General features: G+C 46.8%; 1 protein-coding gene across 7 annotated transcripts in view; it reads right to left on the bottom strand.

Moving 5' to 3' along the window:
- Positions 1-20,071, bottom strand: part of PACS2 (phosphofurin acidic cluster sorting protein 2) — a 72,792-nt gene extending 52,721 nt beyond the window's left edge. For all 7 annotated transcript variants that reach the window (XM_027658362.1, XM_027658364.1, XM_027658363.1 and 4 more), the window contains exon 1: positions 19,939-20,071. In XM_027658362.1, coding sequence (XP_027514163.1) covers positions 19,939-20,066 — 128 coding nt within the window. In that variant the 5' untranslated portion in view covers positions 20,067-20,071. The remainder of the gene's footprint in view (positions 1-19,938) is intronic.
- Positions 20,072-20,121: the final 50 nt, after the last annotated feature.

Raw genomic sequence — 20,121 nt, 5'->3', positions numbered from 1 at the left:
GGCCCGCACGTGACCAGTTCTCCGCATCCACGCAACAAATGAGACCAGCTCCTCCAACAGCCTGCTTGCTCCTGCTCACTCCCTCTGGAGCAGAGTGATGGCAAATCCTCCTTCACTACTGCGTCAAGAACTCTGTTCTCCAAACATTCTCTTCCCCAGCAGCTCCCCTGACCCATCCCAGCAAGGAGCCAGAGTGCAGGCAGATTCAGAGGGAGGTCTTGCACCAATTAGTCTGGTTTAGTATTCAATATTTTCTTTTCGATAGCAGGAAGCCCAGGTCTCCAAGTACTCTTGCACTAGGTGCCATTCTGCATTTTGTTCCCACTGCTGAGCCGCCCACAGAGAGAGCTTCCTGCTGTGCCACCCGGTGCTGTGCTCTCTGCACATTCCTGTTACCTGGTGGTACCCTGGGGACACAGCACATTCCCAGCCACAGCACACACTGTCCCTAAGGCCTGCAAATCTTTAGAGATCAGGGCTCAGCCTGAAATATCCTGATCTTCCCTGCTGTCTGTAAATCAGTCATCAAGAGGAAAAAACTGTGTCAATAGGAACCTTGACTTCAAGCCCATGTCAGAAGAACTTGTAATGAAGGGCTCGGGTTATCTGTCACTGTGATCTCTTCATCATAAGAAAACAGGACTAGGAAGCCTTCAGCTAAGAAAGCAGTCAAGGAAAAACAGATGGCTTCTTGGTGTACCCAAAGCTGAGCTTGCTCTCAAGGCATGAACAACTTGCCATCTCTCTGCCTTATTTCTCTCCACTTCGAATAGCTTCCACATCACTCGAAGCAGAGGCGAGCTGAACAGCCTGTCACTCCAGAGACCAGACTGGCTCATGCCATGGGTCACATCAAATTACTTCTCAGTCATCTAAGAACAATTCCCAGTTCACAAGCAAGTCAGACACAAACATGGCCCTCCCAGTCAAAGCCAAGATCCTGATGCCACATAATTCTTAAGACTTGGTGCTTCTCTGGAAGACAACCACCTTATACCACTGTGAATAAACAAGACTGTCTGAAATCTGTTGTAGGAGTTTTTAAAAAGGAATTTTAGGGGTGGGTTTTACATCTGGTTTTGAGCTTGCTTTTCCTTGGACTCAAGGCAGCAAAGCCAGGGCAGTCGGCCCATTCCTAACAGACCTTGATTTAAACCAGTTGCATCAAGTGCCAGTGAACATCGCTTTGTTTGTGAAGTTTGCCATGTGGTCCAATGTATACAAGCTGGGAGAACCACACAGGCATAATTTAGACCCCAAATGGCTGTTTGCTTTTTTACTGAGAACTCAAAGTGTCCTGTAAGAATACAGGTAGAACATGCAGCAGCAGTAAAAAGCATTTGAGAACTTTGATGGTACATTTGGTATTAGCCAGCATAGCAATCAAATATGCAAAGCATCTCACTGGCAGGCCTGCTTTCAAACTAGGAGAACACTTCACAGATCCCAATAACATTCTCATTGCAGCAAGTCTGTCCAAGTCTGCCATTCTGGCCTTCTTCCAGATAGGCATGTGCAGCCACCACCCCAATAGCTCGCAGAGACGATGGTCTACACTGTTTTGTTAATTGTCCCATGTTTAATGTGGGCTCCTTCCTTCTCTGACTCCAGAGATTAATGGGATGTCGGGCAAAGAAATATCAGAATTCATTACCCAAGTTAGAAACAATTTTTTTTGCAAAATTCTCATCATGCCTCAAATACGACAGAACTATTTAACATCCTAAAGTATGACTTCTCTCCAGCATGCAGATGTTCCAAAAATACAGCACTAGCAACCCCAACCACAGGGAAGGAGCAGCAAAGGAAAAACAAACCCCAAACCCCAATGTATTCAACAGCAGTCAAAAGGAAGGTTAGGAGAACCACCAGCTCCACGAAGAGCAATCTCTACAGCTGTACCAAACACCCTGTGTAACTCTCACAGCCCCTCGGTTGTGTGCTCTGACAGCACCGAGCTCCTCTGAGCCCCACAGCTCTGGCTCATATGTGCACAGGTGCTTTAAATATGGGACTGCAATGCTGGTCACAACTCAAGGGATGCTTCCAAATCAAACACATTAAACAGTTATAAAAGGAAGGTGGTTCTTTCCCAGAAGCATTTATTTAACTGTGATGGTTTTTACAAGGCAACGACACAGCTGACAAAGCAGCCTCCATCAGCGCTAAATATAATTCACAAAGAACTCTGGATCCTGCCACTTAAACTGGGGAACTCTATTCAGTATTTAACACACTGGAAACATTGGTTAACATCCCTCAAATTGGAACAAAACACCGAGGGTAAAGCAGCTGAAAGGTTCTGTCCCTGGCAGATTTGTCTCCCTGGAAAGGAAGGTGCAAACTGAGAGGAGCTTTGCAACATTAACAGCGGTCAAAAAAGGTCTGAAAATGCCAAAGCATCCAGCGCTCCTTGCAAGGAAAGAAATGCCTCTTGATGCCTCTGATTGAAGCTGCACTGTGCTCCAGCACATATCCCTTGCATTTCTACCATCAAATATTCTGGGCAGCACTTGCTCATTTGCCACACTGTCTGCTGGAGTGCTCAGAAGAGCACAGATAAGCTGGGAAGGAAATTACCAAAGAACAAGAAAAAGGGATCTAATGAGATTCTAAAAGCCAAATAGTTAACCACATTACCCCAGCTGATGCAAGAATGAGATGGCTGAACTGAAACTACCAGCGCTACTGCCACAGATGGAACTTCAGCAGTAAAGAGAAGCAATATTTTAACTTCCAAAACCAGCTGAACTGAACTGAAAAGGCTTACAGAGTGCAGTGCCCAGCCTGCTGCCAAGCACAACACAAGCTCTCCAACTACAGCCCTGAAAACTACAGAACCCACCAAAAGCACACTAATGAACAGAAATCAGGATCTCTTTAAAGATGACCCGTAGAGGTCACCTTACAGCAAAGCACCAGCAGATTTTGCATTGGCAAAGACTTCACGAAACATCCTCTCCCTGTTCTGAGGAGATAACTGAGTGGGAAGGCACCTCCATGACCAGGCTAACCTTATAGCCTGGGGGACAGCCAGGAGATGCATTTCCAGACCTTGCAGTGGGGTTGCAAACAGCTCAGGTTTTCAGAACACTTCTGATCCTCTCTCAATAAGAGCAGCTTCCTTTAGAGAAAATCCCACTCTCTAGATGATCTAAAAATGTCTCTCAACACTACTTTAAAAATGTCTTTCTACCCCCCTAGTCTTTCTCTTCACATCTAAATATACTCTGTATGCTCTAGTTTAAAGAGTCACTACTGAAAAAGAAAGCACTTGTTTGGAAATAACTCAGCACAAGATTTTCTGTTTATTTTCTTCTCTGTAAAAACCCCTTGTGACAGATTTCTCTGCATTTCTCCTGAAAAAGGGAGAAAACCTGGCAACTCAGACTTTGCTTACCCTCTTTTCTTAAGGCTACTAGGACCTTTAGGTTTATCAGGGAAAAAAGGAACCACAGGTTTTACTGAAGGAGTTCAGAAGAATCCCAGTGCTAAACACTTGCAGTGGCAGGCAGAACACACTGAATTGCTCCAGAAAAACATTTGCATTTCCTTAATACTCTAAACCTCTTCAGCAGCTGTCGGAAGTTGAGCTGGCAAGCAGAGATTCAACATTATTTAGAGATTACATTTCTTCAGCATCATTGCTGGTGATATTTCATTCCTGAAAGCAATAAGGGAGCAGCAAAGCAAGTGTTTGAACTTGCTAGTTCGATGTGTCAAGAATATTTATTAAAATATCAGTGTGACCTGTGTAAGCCAGTAAAACAGTGAGCTGTGACAGACACAGGGTGTTCCAAAATGCTCATCTTTGCTGTTCAGAACTTGTTCCAGACCCCTATTGGATTTTTTAATGCTGAATATAAGCAATAAAACAAAAAGTAATTTATAACAATAATAATTCATTCGGTCCCCAGGCCTGTGAGTTCCCACTGAAACAGGATTTATCAAGATAAGCTGTAGATGCTCTACAAAATAAGCAGGCGGAGGTAAATGAGGCATGAACAAGCAGAGGTTGTGAGGCAGCTTTTCCTCAGCAGAATATTAAGGTTCACTGCTAGGAGGGATTACCAAGGAGCCCATTCAGGAATACGATAGTTACTCCATTTGTGCACAGGACCACACCATTAGATCACTCATGGAGACCAAAGTCAACAGCCAGACCAGTCTCAGCTCTGTGGAAACATTCCCTTCTAATGCCTGGTGCAATCAGCTAACACTAACATGACAGGGATGCTAAGACCAAGGAATAGATATCAGCATCATTTCGTGGTCAGTGCTCCTGCTCATGGATGAGGCATGGCACATACACAGGCTGTCAAAGAGCGTTTCTGTCACAGGAACAGTTGAGGATCATCAGGGGGATGAGACAGGGATAAGTGCCACAACATTTTTTTCAACCATCAGGATGGCTGAAAATTTTATGCTGTCCTCACTCACAGGATCACATTCAACCTCTGATTTTCACCATATGACTGCAGCTAACACCAAGCACATCAAACTTTGCAACAGGGCCTATGGCTAATCATATAAGAAATGTATTTATGCACATTATATGTTTTTGGCATAATCCTGGTGAGCACGAGCTCTCTAGAGAGCCAGTGTAGATTTGCTACCCGTCCCTGGGTGTTTGAGGCTTCATTTCCATCACTGTGAAACAAAGGTCAGCTCACAGCAAGCACCTTGAAACTGGCTGAAGGGTAACACTGGAGCCAAGGGAGCTCATGCTACAACTGCTTCGCTAACAGATTGTTGTATGTAATGTATATGAGAACTCTGACCACATATAAGTGTTCATATAACTACAAATTACTAAGCCATTTCTCTGTTTTCACACCCAAATCAGCAAGAATGCTGCAGACACAGATGGCCCCCCATGACTGATGTTCAGTGGGGTCCTCTGTTTGCAGATGTACCAGTCAAACAGAGATTGGCTTCTACTCTGGGAGGGTTGGTGGAGAGTGTGAATTCACTCACAGGAGAAAAGCCCAAAGTTACTTGTTCAATAACTTGGAAAATATGGTGATAATCTTGGAACCAAGATAGCCCAGGAGACTGTTAGCAGGAGCAGCAGCAGCCTGCTGGCAGAAGACAGAACACAGAGAAACAAAAGCTAGAGAAGGACCATCAATTCGCTATTCAAGAGTCAGTAACTGTAGGAGAAAAGACTAATTGTTGAATTTCCAGAGATTAGAGAACTGTTTACACTGAACTACACCAAATTCTGCCATTTAAGCTGGTTCAAGCCCTCTGTGATGCCCTGCATGTCAATAAATCTATTTTGACCTACCGATAAACAGAGGTTGGCTCTTGGTATGGCTGTGATTCAGGCAGCTTCATACCAAATCTTGGCAGCACTGGGCCATAGTGGCTGCAACAAGATACTGCATGCCTGCAGCTTCCACTTCCTGGGCTTTGTTACACACCAGAAAAAGCAAGGAATCACAAAAGCATCAAGTCTGATGGATTCAAAAAGGAAAGTTGCAAAATTTCTCTGTTCAGTGGGAAGGTAGAAGAAAGATGCAGCATACAAGACTGGATATTTCTAATGCTTCAAACATCAAAGAAAAACTCGTGTCTAACTTTTGTCCTTAATTGCACTCCAGTTGTCATATGATTTCCACAATACAACACAGGGAGAACAAAGGAAAACTCAAATAAGTACCCTTTTCTCAGGAACATATCTAAACATATTTCTCCACTGTAGATCTCCCCTGCTCCAGATACTTTTTATCTGCACTCAAAAATTAGCAAATGCTCAAAACATTATCAGAGCTTGATAAAAATCAAAGTCAAATGTTTTCAACAAGATCCTCTTTGTTACCACACTCTGATGGCTACTGGAACTGCCAACCTGTTCTGAGAGATGCCTTAACGATGAAGTATCATTTAAAAATGCATTTGCAGCTGTGCATATTTCACTTCAATCACACAATTGTGAATTATACCTCAGCGAGTCCTTGCAGAAAAGAGGTGGGCTGTCAGGGGGATGTGAAGGGGGAGAGAAAAGAAAGGAATTTCTACCAAACAAAAGAGCTCCAAGAAACAGATACAACTCTGCTGGAAGCTGTTCCCAGCCCACTCAACATTTTTCACTGTATACAGACATACCAGAATCCCAACAAGGGGCATTTTTCCCAGCTAAAATACGAACCATCAGCAGATCTGACCACCACCAGAGAGAAAATATGACGACCTAGTGGACGCAAAGTAAAGCAGAGTGAAATCACTTTACAGTTGTGCAAACTCAAGAGCTACCTTTGAGAGCTCACCATGGTGGCACCCTCACAAAAACACCTGCCCAGTGTCCAGCTCACTCCTTGGTAAAGCAAAGCAAAGCAGGATCCCTGTTTGCTTCACTGCCAGAGTTGTTTACATGGCACTCAAAAGTACACAAGAGAAAAAGCACCTTTTCCTGCCTCCCTAGAAGCCCTATAAAGCACTGTACAGCTTTACCAATGTTCACCAGACAGTTTTACTGTCCATTCTGCATTGCTTTCAGGGCTCAAAGCCACAACAGTGGCCTGTGGTGATGCTGAGAGAGTCCAGAGGAGAAGGAAATACCACAGAACACTGGAGGCAGCATGCAGCTGGGACATTGGTGAGGTCAGACTAAACTTCCCCACAACCCAGCTCTGGACCAGAGCCTGTACTCAAGTACCTGAGTGTGTTTTATGACCCAGAAATCCTCTTGAGTGCAAGTGCTGTGCAAAGGTGGAAGCACGAGGAATCAGGCTACTCGGACCTGCAGGAGAGCAGTGCTGCCAAGCAAACCAGAGCATGCAAACTCAGGCAAGGCAGGTGCATCTTTGAAGCGTGCCACCACGTGTGCAGGGCATCAAGGAGAGCTAAGCATTTTGCATTCCACACATGCACAGTAAAGGACCAGCACTAGAAAGCTGGTCTTGAACACAGGTGCAGCAGGAACACAAACAGCCACTGGACATTTAGGTTATGATCCTGGAACAAGGAAACAATTGAATGAACAGTAAAAGCTTATTATAAATGTTAGGTTGTTGTTTTTTTTTTAAGGGACACTCAGCAGGACCTGCCATTTATATGTCAGAAAAACAGGAGCATGCTGACCTAAGACAGAACAGAGAAAATCCAGCTCTGAAATCCCTTCTCCCTGGAAAAAGCTCTACCTACTTGCTTGAACGAAGCACTGGCCAGGCTTCTGATCCTGAAGCACACCCCCATGGGCCAAGGGTACAGAGCCACCAAAGTTTTGTCTCAGTGAATAGCTTTACACTTGAGCTGCTGAATGCTACAAGTTGGGAGGAAAAACATCCTCTGATCTGCTTTGGTATCTGCAAGTGGCTGTCTCAGATTCTCACTAGGACTGAACACGAACAGACAAAGCTTATCCAAGTACCTGGAGACACTCAAAGTCTATTTATGAAGAAAGGATAAAGCCTATATTAATGGTCTTCAACTCTGCTGAGCGAAATAAAGCAGAATCCTGGTAGAAAGAAAATACAGATCCCTCCAGTCTAAAAAGAAATCGGAGCACCTTAAATTCTGGCATGCTCTTAGGCACAGTGTAGGGAAGAGGTAGCAGAGCAAATAAAAGGGAGTTCAGCCCCTAGCAAGCCACTAGCAACATGAAATATATATGATCCAGTTCTTGCAGTTCTCAGCTTTCCTTGCAAATCCTTCATTTTGAAGCAGTGGGTGCAACTTGATCGGGAAAGCAGCATATCATCTTTCTACCAGTTAGAAAGCAAGTAGGTGTATTTTCATGAAAGAGGACGTTTTGGAAGGATCCTTTTGATGCTAAAAAACTGCCCACCTGAGAGGAAGATATGACAGAGGAAGGCCGCAGGACAGCCCCAAGAAACTCAGAGCAGACCCTGCAAACCGTAAATTAGCGGGTGGATGGAAGAGTGGAAAGTGCCATGAGAGGAGAGCGGGATTAGAAGTGCTACAGATTTATGATAAGCAATGCTCTAACAATAGCTTTCTTTTAAGAAGGAAGCTCTTCCTGCTGTAGTTAATCTAGTTAGTCTGAACGTACATTTATGCACAGGGGGAGGACTGCACACAGGACAGGCAACTCCTTGGTCAACTAAACCCACCCATTTTAAAACTCCTACAATACCCAGTAACATGGACCATAGCAGAGGGGGAATAGCTGCTCCCACAAGCAGCTGTCAGGGGCTGTTCAGTGGGCCTGTTCCAGCCTTTACATGGGCTGGATGTTCTAGGAAGGTCTTTTTCAGCCATGTTTTCCATTTTCATCATTTCTCCCCACCCTGAAAGGTCATGCAGATGAAAACATCAATTTAACTAATGCCAGATGGGAAACAAGTTAAGCCATATGAATCTTTGCTGATTATATAATTACCTTCATTTCTTGTAGAAAGATGGAAATGCTTACAGTCACTGGCTGAATATTTTGTACATAAACATTTCTAGGCTGTTTGTATTTTAAAGAAATTAAGTTCACATGGTTTTGACCAACTACTCCATTACCATGCGGCACCTTTATGAGAGGAAAAAAAGCCTGAATTTGAAACTATGCCAGGAGGTTGCAGACACCATTCTCCCCCAGGAGTCCAAAATAGTACTTATCAAATGGGCTTATCAACTCACAGTTATATATTTACTGAGTAGAAAATTAAGACAGTTTTCACTGAGTGTTAAATACACCAAATTATTTTCTGCAGACCTCAAGGTCATTTAATTTACCTTCAATGAGACCCAACACATCAGTAAGGAAAAAGCATTGAAATGTTCAGGCTCATTTGCTACTGAACCAGAGCAGTGTGTGGCAATGGACAGTTTCGACAACAAACACATCAAACCACGTGCCACACTTCATGCGTATAGGCAAGGGCAGCACTGCTACAGATGCATCTCTGCAAGTCACACTCTTACTATAAAGCCATTAGCAATTAAAACTCCAGTGCACCAATGCCGAGTTCTGAATGGAGCCAGTTGTATTTGTAGGTGTCCCATTAGAAGCCAGGAGCACATGTTTAAATTTGCATAAGAATCGGTGTGAAAGATTCAGTTACATCCCCGGCAATCTCCAGTAGCTTTGGTTACACTGTCAATTACTCAAGTTAGAAAGTGCTTGTCTGAGAATCTCATTACAAAGAGTAGGGCTCCCAAAACCTTCTTCCCACCAGAGACCTCCCCTTAGAGCCCAAAAGAAGGCAAGACCACCTCTAGCCCAACCATCTCTTTCCCCCTGACTCTGCAGCTCTGCCAACAGCAGCCCTGAGCTGGAGAACACACAACAAGCCTTTGAACCACCCAGGGTTTCTAGCACAGAGCTAAAACATGAGCCTCTAAACAAAGGGCTGGACTTCTCCTCCCACAGTCATTGAAAGTCATTTCCCCAGCCTAAAGGGAAACTCAGCTAAATCAGAAGCGTTGTGCATACTTTGGGAACGTGCAGAACCACAAACTGCTTCCACTTGACTTTGCAGCTGCAGTAGGTTACTTGCTCCATCCTCATCCTCACACTCTGCCTGGACAACCATTTGGACCACTCAAAACACAGCTGAGAATTGATCCAACTGAAACACAGCCCACTTTCTCATCTCTACCCCTCAAAACCCCTCTATCCCCAGCCACTTTACCATGTGAGCTCTCAAATGCTTACACTGGCACAAGGCAGAAGGCGATGGCAAGCAGTTGCCTAAGTGGGTAGGTTACACAGAGCCGACACACCAGCCTCAGAGGAGCAGGTAAAAGCTACCTATAACCTTACCTGAGGGGTGTCAGGACAGTACAACAGCTCTGCACACATCTGAGAGAGCTCTTCAGTGAGCAAGCTGCTGGAGCCCTGCTGTAACAGGCAGAACTGGTAAATGCTCCTGTCTTACACCGCCAACTACCCACTGCACAGATGGAACTGTAAAAAGACAGAGCCCTGATGGTGGCTGGGAAACGGGTACTACTGTCTCTGCTGAGAACAGCAGCGTCCCTGTCCCTGTTACAAACCACCGAGTTCACACGGTTGAGGCAGCACTGAAATCAGGACACACATGACAAGGTGAAATAAAGACTGCATGTGAATCTGAGGAGATGGGACGTTTGCAAAACTGTCTTGAGATCAGACCCTATGCTACGGATGCCCATTTTCAGCGCAGCCCCTCCAGAGGCAATGAAATCTAGCTCCAGCACAGCCTCCAGCTACAGTGTGCAATCCCTAAAGAAACTCAAGACTGAGTGACCTCAAACGATCCTGCTATATTTGTAAAAACGTGTGTGAGGAGACATCCTCCAACAACCCTATGACTTTAATGGGAGTTACAACATCAGACCAGTTCCCTAAAAGAGAAAGGAATCAGTGTCTCCAATGTAGAAAATGAGGCTGCTCTTTTAAAAAGACCTAGACTCACGATCCCAAAGACAAATGCATCCAAAGAGAAGCCATAACTCCAGCAGTTCCAACAGAATCTCACGAGCTGTTCACAGACTGACATTTCAAGCTGGTACAAAGCTCTCCAGACTCTCACTTCTATGGTTTCAGGATGCACTGCAAAACTGCCTGGTGGGCAGCAAACTCTACCTAGAAAGAAGGCTCTACTCCCCCATGGCTGGCACTCAGCAGCTGCCAGGACAGCTACAAAATTTGGTGGTGCACTAGCTGGAAAAATTCACCTACTAAATGGAAAGAAAGGCTGGCTGGGAATGGCCTCAGACATCCAAAGTGTGAAACTGCACCCATACATAAATTAATAGGAGGTGACACTGCTGTGTGAAAGGGCAGCCTTGTATACCTCACTGTGTGTTCCCACTTCTGATCTAAGACACCTGCTCATGCTTTGTTTGGTTATTTGTTTTGTGCTTTTTTTTTGCAGGTGGGCTGAGCACTGTAAATTGTTTCTCCTTCCAGAAGCAGCAGTATGCCTGTGCAGGTTCCTCTCGCAGAACACCCTGGCAAGCAGCTGAAGAAAGGGAACTGCACTGGCATACAAATCCTACAAGGGCTGTCTCATGACAAGTCACTGCCAAGCTACGATCTCATCGCTTTAATGAGAGCACCCAACAGACCAACGTGCTCCAAAGGCACAGGCACCATCAGCTCTGCACGACTGCTGTGCCCCAGCCTTTGCAGCTGTTCCCTCTGGCTGACGGCTGCTTCGTGCTCCCACAGAGGACAAGCCTGGGTGGCCACAGGAGTGTGTCACTAGCCTGCCACAACAGCACGGTCACGGCACAGGGTAGTACAGCTGGGGCCCTCAGCAGAGAATTCCCCACTGCAATCCACCGCAGCAGGAGCCAGGACACGCCAGGGATCACTCACAGGATGTGGCAGACGTGGTACTCATGGACCTTTGCCTGGTTCTCGGAAGCTGGGGTGTATCCGCATTAACCACGTCCCCTGGGCAGACTGTCCTCTCAGCAGAAAGGGGATACAGACTTATATAGACTATATATAGATAAAGCTTCCTAAGAATCTCTCCATGGGAGTTATTCTCTGCTCTATATCTAGATCTGGCCTAGTGCCTGTTGGGAAACACATATCAAACAGGCATATGTGCAAACTGCAGCTCATTTAGGCCACTAATGAGAGCCCTGCACTAGAAACCTCTATAACACAGGCCAGAACCCCATTATGAGCTCCACAGTTTTCCCATGTCTCCATTTGCAGCCTTCCATGTGTTTCCCTGCAGAGGTGAAGATCCCTCTAGAAATCTCTCTCCTGCACATGACATTTACTTACCAGCACTGAGGAGCATCTCCAAGCCCCTGCACTGCAATGGCTTTGTAGAAAAATAAAAAGAGCAGAGAAGGATTTTTAACAGTCAAGCTCAACAGAACAGAGGAATCTGATGAAAGGAGACAGTGTCTTTCTTCAGAAGATTTTTAGCAGCAAAATAAAGTGTTCTGTTAAGCAGTGAGCATGTTTCACTTCACTCTGCACACAGGAGTGTACACACTTGATCCCCTTGCTCTTTCACACCCTCACACCTTCAAACCTTCACCTCTCCCCAGCCCCAGCAACACACAGTAATAAAAAAAAGCCAATCCTGGGTCACTAGGTTTGTTCCTCTTTTTCTTTTTAGAACAAAGCTAACTACCTCCCTGAGGTCCAGAAGGACCTGCAAGCTGTGCAGATTTTGGTTAAACACCATCATTCCCTCTTGGCTACTCCCTTCCACTTATCTCCTACAGGTTCCAGAGCACCTGACTGCCAAAAAGGAAAATGAGGAGGAGAGGGAAGTTGGTTTATCCTTAGACCAAACTAGAGTTTGGGGAGGGAGGTCCCACACATTTTAGAGCACTGGGGGAAAAGCGGCTAGACTACCATTTCCCAGCCAGCAACAGTAAAGCAATCACATTTATTTAACTTTAATACAGTTCGGATGAGCCACTGCAGGAAACAGGATGAGTTGTTCAAAACCTCCCAGGTGCTGCTCCCTGCCCAAATGGCACACACCATCCTTGGGGACATTTCCCAGCCCATTCAAACACTGATGAGACAAACAGTTAACTGTCCAAACCCACAGAGAGGCTATGGATGAGTAGCACACTGCACACAACATCAAAGCTGATATTTTATGCTAATCCATCTGCTTACAGGAGAACAAATGCTATTTTCCTTGACAACTCTTCTGAAGTAAGATCTGAGCAACTATGCAGATTTCAAACTCTTTTGAAATACCAGTAGACCAAACACTCCTACTTTCAATGCAAAAACTCCCAAGAACAGCCTCTCTGCAGCTCAGGCAGTGAGTTACACAAAGCACAAAGCCCCCAGGAGCTGCACCCAAAACACAAGTGCTGCCAACACACCAAGCCAGGTGAGCACCTGCACACTCACTGGCTTGCAGACCCCAGCTATGGTTTACATGCATGAGAGCCTCCACCAAGCCAACTTCACAGCATACAGAAGCCGCTCTCAATTTTATACTTGCTGCACACTTTAAAAATTAGATTGCTTTCCCACTGCGGCAGGGGAGGCATTTGAGCTCCTGATCAAAAATAGTTATTGCCCTGCAAGTAACTGTGCTGGAAGGCAGCCTGGCCTGCAGATTCTCAGCTGCTAGATGAGAAGGAACAAGGAGGCCACCTCAGAAGCAAGGCACAGCTCATTACAAGTGACACAGCCACATAAAGCACTGCAGGAAAGGCTGAAATGGTTTTAGAGGAAGAAAAGGGTTCCAGATCGCAGCACACCACAAGAGAGTCCATGCATCTACTTTTCCAAACACAAGGAGCTTGTCTCCTCCTCACCAGGCAGATCTGCTACAGCTGCATCAACCCAAAGACAGGGTCCTACATGTTTTTGAGGAATCCCTCCTCCAGGGATACTGGCTGCATCGAGTGCAGCATGCCTAGAGCTCTCCAGGCAATTCATTATTTTAAACAAATGAGTGATTAGCAAGGATCCACTCTCTTCCTTGCAAAGCTGGCTGCATGCCCTACAAGCCTCCACACCACTGTACAGTATCATAATCCAATTAAACCTCACCATGAGAGAAGCTTCATGCTATCACATTCAATTACCCAGTTAAGCCTCTTATCATCTGCACGTTAGGATCCATTCAGACTGAAACTCCCCCAGCACCGTTTGGGAGGTGGCACTATTCAACCAACCAAGGACACACAGATATTGCATCTGGGGCTGCAGGAGGACCACAGAGGTTAGGAGATTCATACTGCTGGCTTGTAAGGAGATAGAAACACAGGAAAAATAAAATACAGCAACCAGTTCCTGCCCACTCAGTTATATGCTCTCTGAGGTGACCTGCTCGCCCTTGTCCTCCTGCTCCCTGACTTCCCAGGGAAATGGGACAGTTCTGAAGAAGCACGAGGGACCCAGAGGAATTTCAATGGAATGGCGAAGGCTAATAGAGGACCTGGCAATACAGAGGTGTCTGGCAGTCAGCCACCAATTCCATAGGAAATACCCTCCCGAGAAGGTCACCATAACGGTGGCAAAATTTGGCCCAAAAGAATTAGAAAAAGCTGCCAAGATGTGACGCAAATAAAGCCAGCGAGCAGGCCAGCTTCCTGCATGAGGCCAAAACAGGGAGCGCTCTTGGAAAAAAAGAAAGATTAAGGGTTGCAAGGAACATAATGGCCTCTTGTAACAGCTGAGTTGTTGCTTTTCTTTTCTTGGCAGAAAAGAGGGATGTTTTGTTGCTGGTTGATTAATCTATTATGCAAATCATTTCATAGCTAATTTGATACAGCCACAAGCTTGCCACAGAAATCATCTGCCTGCTCAGAGCCAATGAAAGGTGGAGCATCAACAGCTCCATTCGAGACAGCTTTTATTCCCTGGACAAGCAGCTACAGGGTTGCCTCCTGCCATGCAGGGCTACAGGAACACAGGCCAGACCTGCCAGGGGACAAGAGGGGAAGGTCCTTTGGGCACCCTCATCTGGTGGAAGGCAAGGAAAGAGGCCCTTCAAAAGAGTAGCCCATTCCTTCCACTCCCAAAATCCTTTTGCACTGGCCATGTGCAAAACATCCAGGTGAAAACCACACACAATCCCACCCAGAGACTTTGGCTAGCAGCTTTAAAATTTTATGATGTTTCCAGAACTGTTCATGACATGCACAAGCTTCACCTCATGTCACTTAAAAGATGCCTCAAAATAGGTCTAACCGGACATCTGACTCCAGCAAACAGCTCTAGACAGAACTTTTCTACTGAATAACACAAGAGTCCAAATTACATTCAGTAGTACCACATAAAGTGACAATAACTGCTGTAACAGGATTTACATAGGGATCACTAGGTCTCGCCCAAAGTACTGTTACTTTGGTTTTGATCTCTTCCACAAAGACTAAGAGGGAAACACAGCATATTTTGTCTCCAAGAATAAAGGGGTTGGTTCTGGCCACTGTGCTTTACTCCAAGCAGTTCATCTCCATTGCTCAGTTGTGGGTGTTTTTCCTCATGCATCTCACACGTTTAACATCACCTTAGTGATATTTTTGAAGCCTATCCTGTGCCCTCATTTGTATTCAATTTCCTTCCGTGGTAAAACGTTAGGCATTTCATGCTATTCAAACAAAGTCAAAACAAAGCCTCCAAATAAGCACTTCTGAAATGTACCTAGTCATCTGAGTAATTAGACATATTCCCAGTTCCAAATGTGCTGAAAATCTACTGTCAGCTCCCAATGAATGTGCCAGCAGTTATCCTAACAAACAAGAGTTCTCTCCATGGAATAGGAGGTTAAGATACATTTCAAGTAACATCTCTCCCTACCTGAATTAATCAATGTTTTTAATTATGCAGCATCACCTGAACATAATTATTACTCTAGCAAGTTGTCCACCTTTCTCTGCCAATATGGTGCATAGCTGCCATTGCTCAAGTCAGGACACAACATGCTCTCATTGGCCAAAAGAAACTCCCATTCCCGGTGTAGGCATGCATCCTTCACACCAAGGGGTAAAGTCTTTCACTTCCAAGTGAATTTGCACCAAATACTCGTAGTGAAGAGTCAGCCATGGACTTCACATAGGTCAGAATCCCTCAATACTCAGAACCCCTCAACACTTTGCTAGCAGAGGGAATTACCATGTAGGGGTTCAAACCTGCAGACTGCTGCAGTGGCTCCATGCCCCAGCAGTCCTCACTGTGTCCCTCCTGGTCACAGGAGATAGATCAGTGGAAGAAGATGGGAGCTGGCAGAGAGAGAAGAGCACATAGCCTGGGGCATGGGCAAACTATTAGGATCCACTCAGCTGCTGTGAATCCAAAGTCTCACCCTAACCAGTTTCCATCCCCCTGGGGATGTCCGTACCAGGGCTGGTGTGAATGTCCCAGTGCTGCAAGGCCATGTCACAGCACGCTGAGTGGTCACATCCCCACACCACCAACCTCCTGTTCGAGTTCAGGCGATGTGCGTGGATTCCCTTCACGTTTCCTTACAGAGCAGGCAAACCACAGAGGTGAGCCAACACATGAAATGCTCAGGCAGTGCCCAGTCAACAACCTCAGATCTCCAGCACTGTCTTTTCACAGGTCTGTTCCACAAGCTTCTTCCTTTGTATCCCCAAGGGACACCAGGTCACACCTGTTCCACATCCAGTTTGGTTACAGTATGCTAAAATTCACTTTACAGTTCAAAGCTTAGCAGGAACTTTTACAAGTTTGTGACAATTAAGTCAATAGCCTCAATCAAAACCTACTCTGAAAGGAAACCCACTCTGCTTCCTCTTTCTCCAGCAGACCATTCCAACAAAACTTTTCCCCCCAAGACCACTCTTCCTCTAGACAGCCTCACCATGGTGCTACCTCCTCATGAGGCTCCTTCAGGATAGGACAGTACTGCAACCTTGCCATTCACACCCACAGTTTCATAAAAAAAAAAATGGAAAGTAAAAAGAAACACCACCAAAATCCAGAGAGTAATTCTTACTTTTCATGTACGAGGAAAATGAGGGGGGGAAAAAGTGTTGATTCTCTCACAGCCATGCTGCAAGAAGATCACTCTATTTTTACAGGTGGTAAGGAGAGCTTTATGTAGTGTAACCTTCCTCAAAGGAAAATATTTCAATGCACAGAAGAAAGAAACAGCAGGAAAAGGTAGGCATCTCTTCCTTCTGGTATGCAGTGTATACGCCCAGATAGTGAGACATTTTGAGTCACATTTCTGGGATGACTAAAAGAAAGTAGTTGCATTTCAGAAGCACTATGGTCAAAACCCTCAGGAGCTGAAGACAGAAATCAGAAAATCATTTCTGCAAATGGCAGAAGAGAAAGGAGACCAAGACAAGAGCAAAACACCTCACCTCATGTTTCACTCCAAACACAGAATTATAGGACAACACTGTGACTCTCCACTATTATTCTTCCTTAAGCTTAAACACAGCCTTTTCACACAAGGAAACTCCATGGAAGCACCAAGGCAGCCTTCCAGATTTTGCTGACACCCCACCCAAGCTGAGTGGACTTTCAGTAAATCAACCACTGAAGAAGAGTGTGTTCAATAGCAGCACTTTCGAGATGTCTCTCCCACAGTCCAGCTCCCTGCTATCATCTGGGAAGCATACACACATCCACATGAGGCACTCCACCTCAACACCCACCCACCCAATTTAGGGAAACACAGGCACAGACTGCTCCAGGCACCGCTTTCACCCAGCCCCTCCTGCTCCAGCTTACTGTAGGAGAAGCACCTTAGAAATGGAGTAAGATTTATTGTGCCAAAAAGAAGGGGGAAGGAAGCAACTTTCCCTCCCCAAACACATACTCCTCTTCCATGAATCCTTTGACTTTGTGCCAAGTTCAAACCTCTTCTCAACTGGGAAAGCCTGTCCTGCCAACAGAAACCCAGAGGGGAACTTGTGGAAATCTCAGAAGAGACCAAGGCAGTTCCATGGTATTTGACCACACACCAAGGCCCGCTTTCCTCCACATCCGCCTCTCACGTCCCAACAGACATCTGCTTGGACAACAAGCTCATTTGGGATACAGTTTCCCATGCAGGAGCTGTCATCCCAGTATCTCTCGCTTTAAGATAAAGAATCTTAAAAGTCATTGTGTCATAGGGAAAATCATTACAATTCTAACTTAAAATGCAGAGGCAGTGGTATAACTTCAAGGTTATCAAACTCCTGCCTTATCCAACAGAGAGGTCTGTTGCAAAGCCTGTAATGAAGTGCAAAACATGGACCCAAAGCAGCATCACAAGGCATGATGTTAAGTGCTTAAAAGCAGCAGCATTGACTGGGAACTGCTACAGAATTTGGTGTTTGCCCAGCACACACCTCACTGTGCCATGGAACCAACATCTCCACAGAACCTGCAACCTCAGCTGCTCCTGACCTCGCTTCAGGTTAACAAAAAACACCTGGCACCCACAGCTACAGCTGCAGACCTGCCACACAGTGCACCACACACACAACCCCTGCACGTGTGCCCAGCCCATGTGGGGCACTTCCAGCATGTGGGGCACATCCAGCAGAAAACTCCACATCTATGGAAAGACAGGCTCATTTGGCTGGCAGCAGTGGATGCAGCAGCTGGATGTCTGCTTATCCCCCCAGGCTCTAGGGGAAAAGGGCACCCAGGAACAGCAAACAAAGGTGATGGCAAAAACAGGGCTGAGAGCAGAGGGACCCAGTGCTACAAATTCCCTCATACAAAACTTCTTTTCCTAGAAGGTCCCAAATGCCCCAGTTCTTCCATCAATGCCTCAGCCCAGGCAACCTGAGCACTTTCACCATCCCCTGCTTCACAGCTTCCTTCAGCAACTTCAGGTTGCCCCCCTCAAGCCCCAGCTGTGCCCCACTTGCCCAGATATCCACCTGTCCCTTGCATTCCTCAGATTCCTCCAGGCACCTCAACCACCTGACTCCAATCTGCTGCCCACCACAACTCAAGCACCCAGGACCCCACCCTAATTGCCATCCCGTGCACCCCACCCCCTACGACATCAAGGCAGGGTCAGTGTCCTTACACTGCATTTTCTGGTCATCTACAGATTTGCAAACAAGCAAGCTGTGTTGTGAGCTCGTTTTCAGATCTGCAAGTATCAGCATAAATGATAATGCAGAATGAAAAGTCCTTGACAGTGACAGACATTTGTTTTTTAATTTGTCTAACAGCCATTGTTACGAGGTTGGATGAGATGGAAACCCAACTGCCTTCCTGTAGTCGAGGGTGCAATGGAGAGAACAGTTTTCAGAGCAGCATTACAAGAGCCCTCTGTGTCCTCTGTACAGCAGGGACAATACCAATCACACTGGAACTATAGAATCACAGAATGGTTTGGGTTGAAAGGGACTTAAAGATCATCTAATTCCCATCCCCCTGCGATGGGCAGGGACACCTTCTAGTCTAGTATAAAAAATCAAAAAGCACCAGCTGCTCCTGCAGCTACTCCCATATAGACAAATAACTTCCATAGCAAAGGGACTCCTTGAAGAGGGGCACATTCCCCGCGGTGCCCGTCCCTTTCCAAGACCTCCCATTGCAGGAAAGAAAGGCTGAACAAGACACAGGCAGAGAAAGTTACTGCCCCAAGGCACTGTTAGCACAGATAAGCTGTTATAAATCAAGACCATCTGCAACTGCAGGACTCAGGTTTTCTTCTACCCCACGTTATCTTCCTGCCCGCGATGCCAAAGCACTACGACTGTGGGCAGTGTTTATGTTAAGATAGTTACTAATCCCTGCAAGACAGGGGCATGGCCACCAAGCCCAACCTGCTATCTGGATGGCGCAGAAGACAGAGGGATTTGGGGGGTTCGTAAAGCTTGCAAAGCTTTACATTCCTGCCAGGTCAGCCTGATGACTCTGTTCCCTTTCTGCTCGCTTGGTGCGTCCTCATTTGAAACAAAACAAAAAAAGAAAGATAAAGAGGGGCGTTTCAGAGATTTGCCTTGGGCACGTTTGAATCCTCAAAGGCTTTCTGTTAGAGCCAGGCTTGAAAAGCGCAAATTTTATAAAAGCTGAAAGGGATGCCTCCCATGCGGGCTAAAACCAGCGCAGGCAGGGACCGCGGCCGCGTGTTTACACACACCAGAGGTGGGGAAAGAGCCGAGACGGGGAGAGGGCGGACAAGCGGTCCTAGAGAAAGGGATGCCCACCCCGAGCCCATCCCTGCGGGGCATTTCCCCGCAAAGGCGCCGTTAACGGGACACCCCGCGGGGACGATGGAGCTCGGGGAAGGAGCCCCAGCCCTGCCACCGGCACACACCCCGCGACAGGGTCTGGGAGGAGGGGGACGCTCACTGAGAGGGTGACACCCTCTACACCTGACACAGACACAGCTGCAGCCCTCCCACCCTTTTTATGGCCGGGGGGTCCCTGCACTCCCACACCCACCCCAAAACCCACGGAAGGGGCAGCAGGAGCCGTGCCCGTCACTGCGGCACCGCTGACGGGGTGGGAAGGGACGCTGAAATTGCGAGAAGGTGATGGGAAAGGGGGGTTGAGGAAGCAGCCGAGAAGCCCCGGGGAGGGTGGTGGGGTGGGGGTGTCCGCCCTCTCGGTCCGCGCGTTACCTGGGGACGCAGCTCGGGCTGGAACCGTCGATCTCCCACGTGGCGAAGAGGTTCATAGGCACGGGCCGCCCCAGGGCCCCGGCACCGCCGGGGAAGCTGAGGCGGCCCCGCTCGGCCGCCGCCGCCATGGCTGTGCCCGCCGGCCTGGCGCGCGCCCACCGGGCCGCCGCCGCCGCCCCGCCC

Source organism: Corapipo altera, unplaced genomic scaffold, assembly GCF_003945725.1.
Source record: "Corapipo altera isolate COAL_440 unplaced genomic scaffold, ASM394572v1 79, whole genome shotgun sequence".
Taxonomy (NCBI): Eukaryota; Metazoa; Chordata; class Aves; order Passeriformes; family Pipridae; genus Corapipo; species Corapipo altera.
This window is presented reverse-complemented; position numbering and strand designations above follow the sequence as displayed.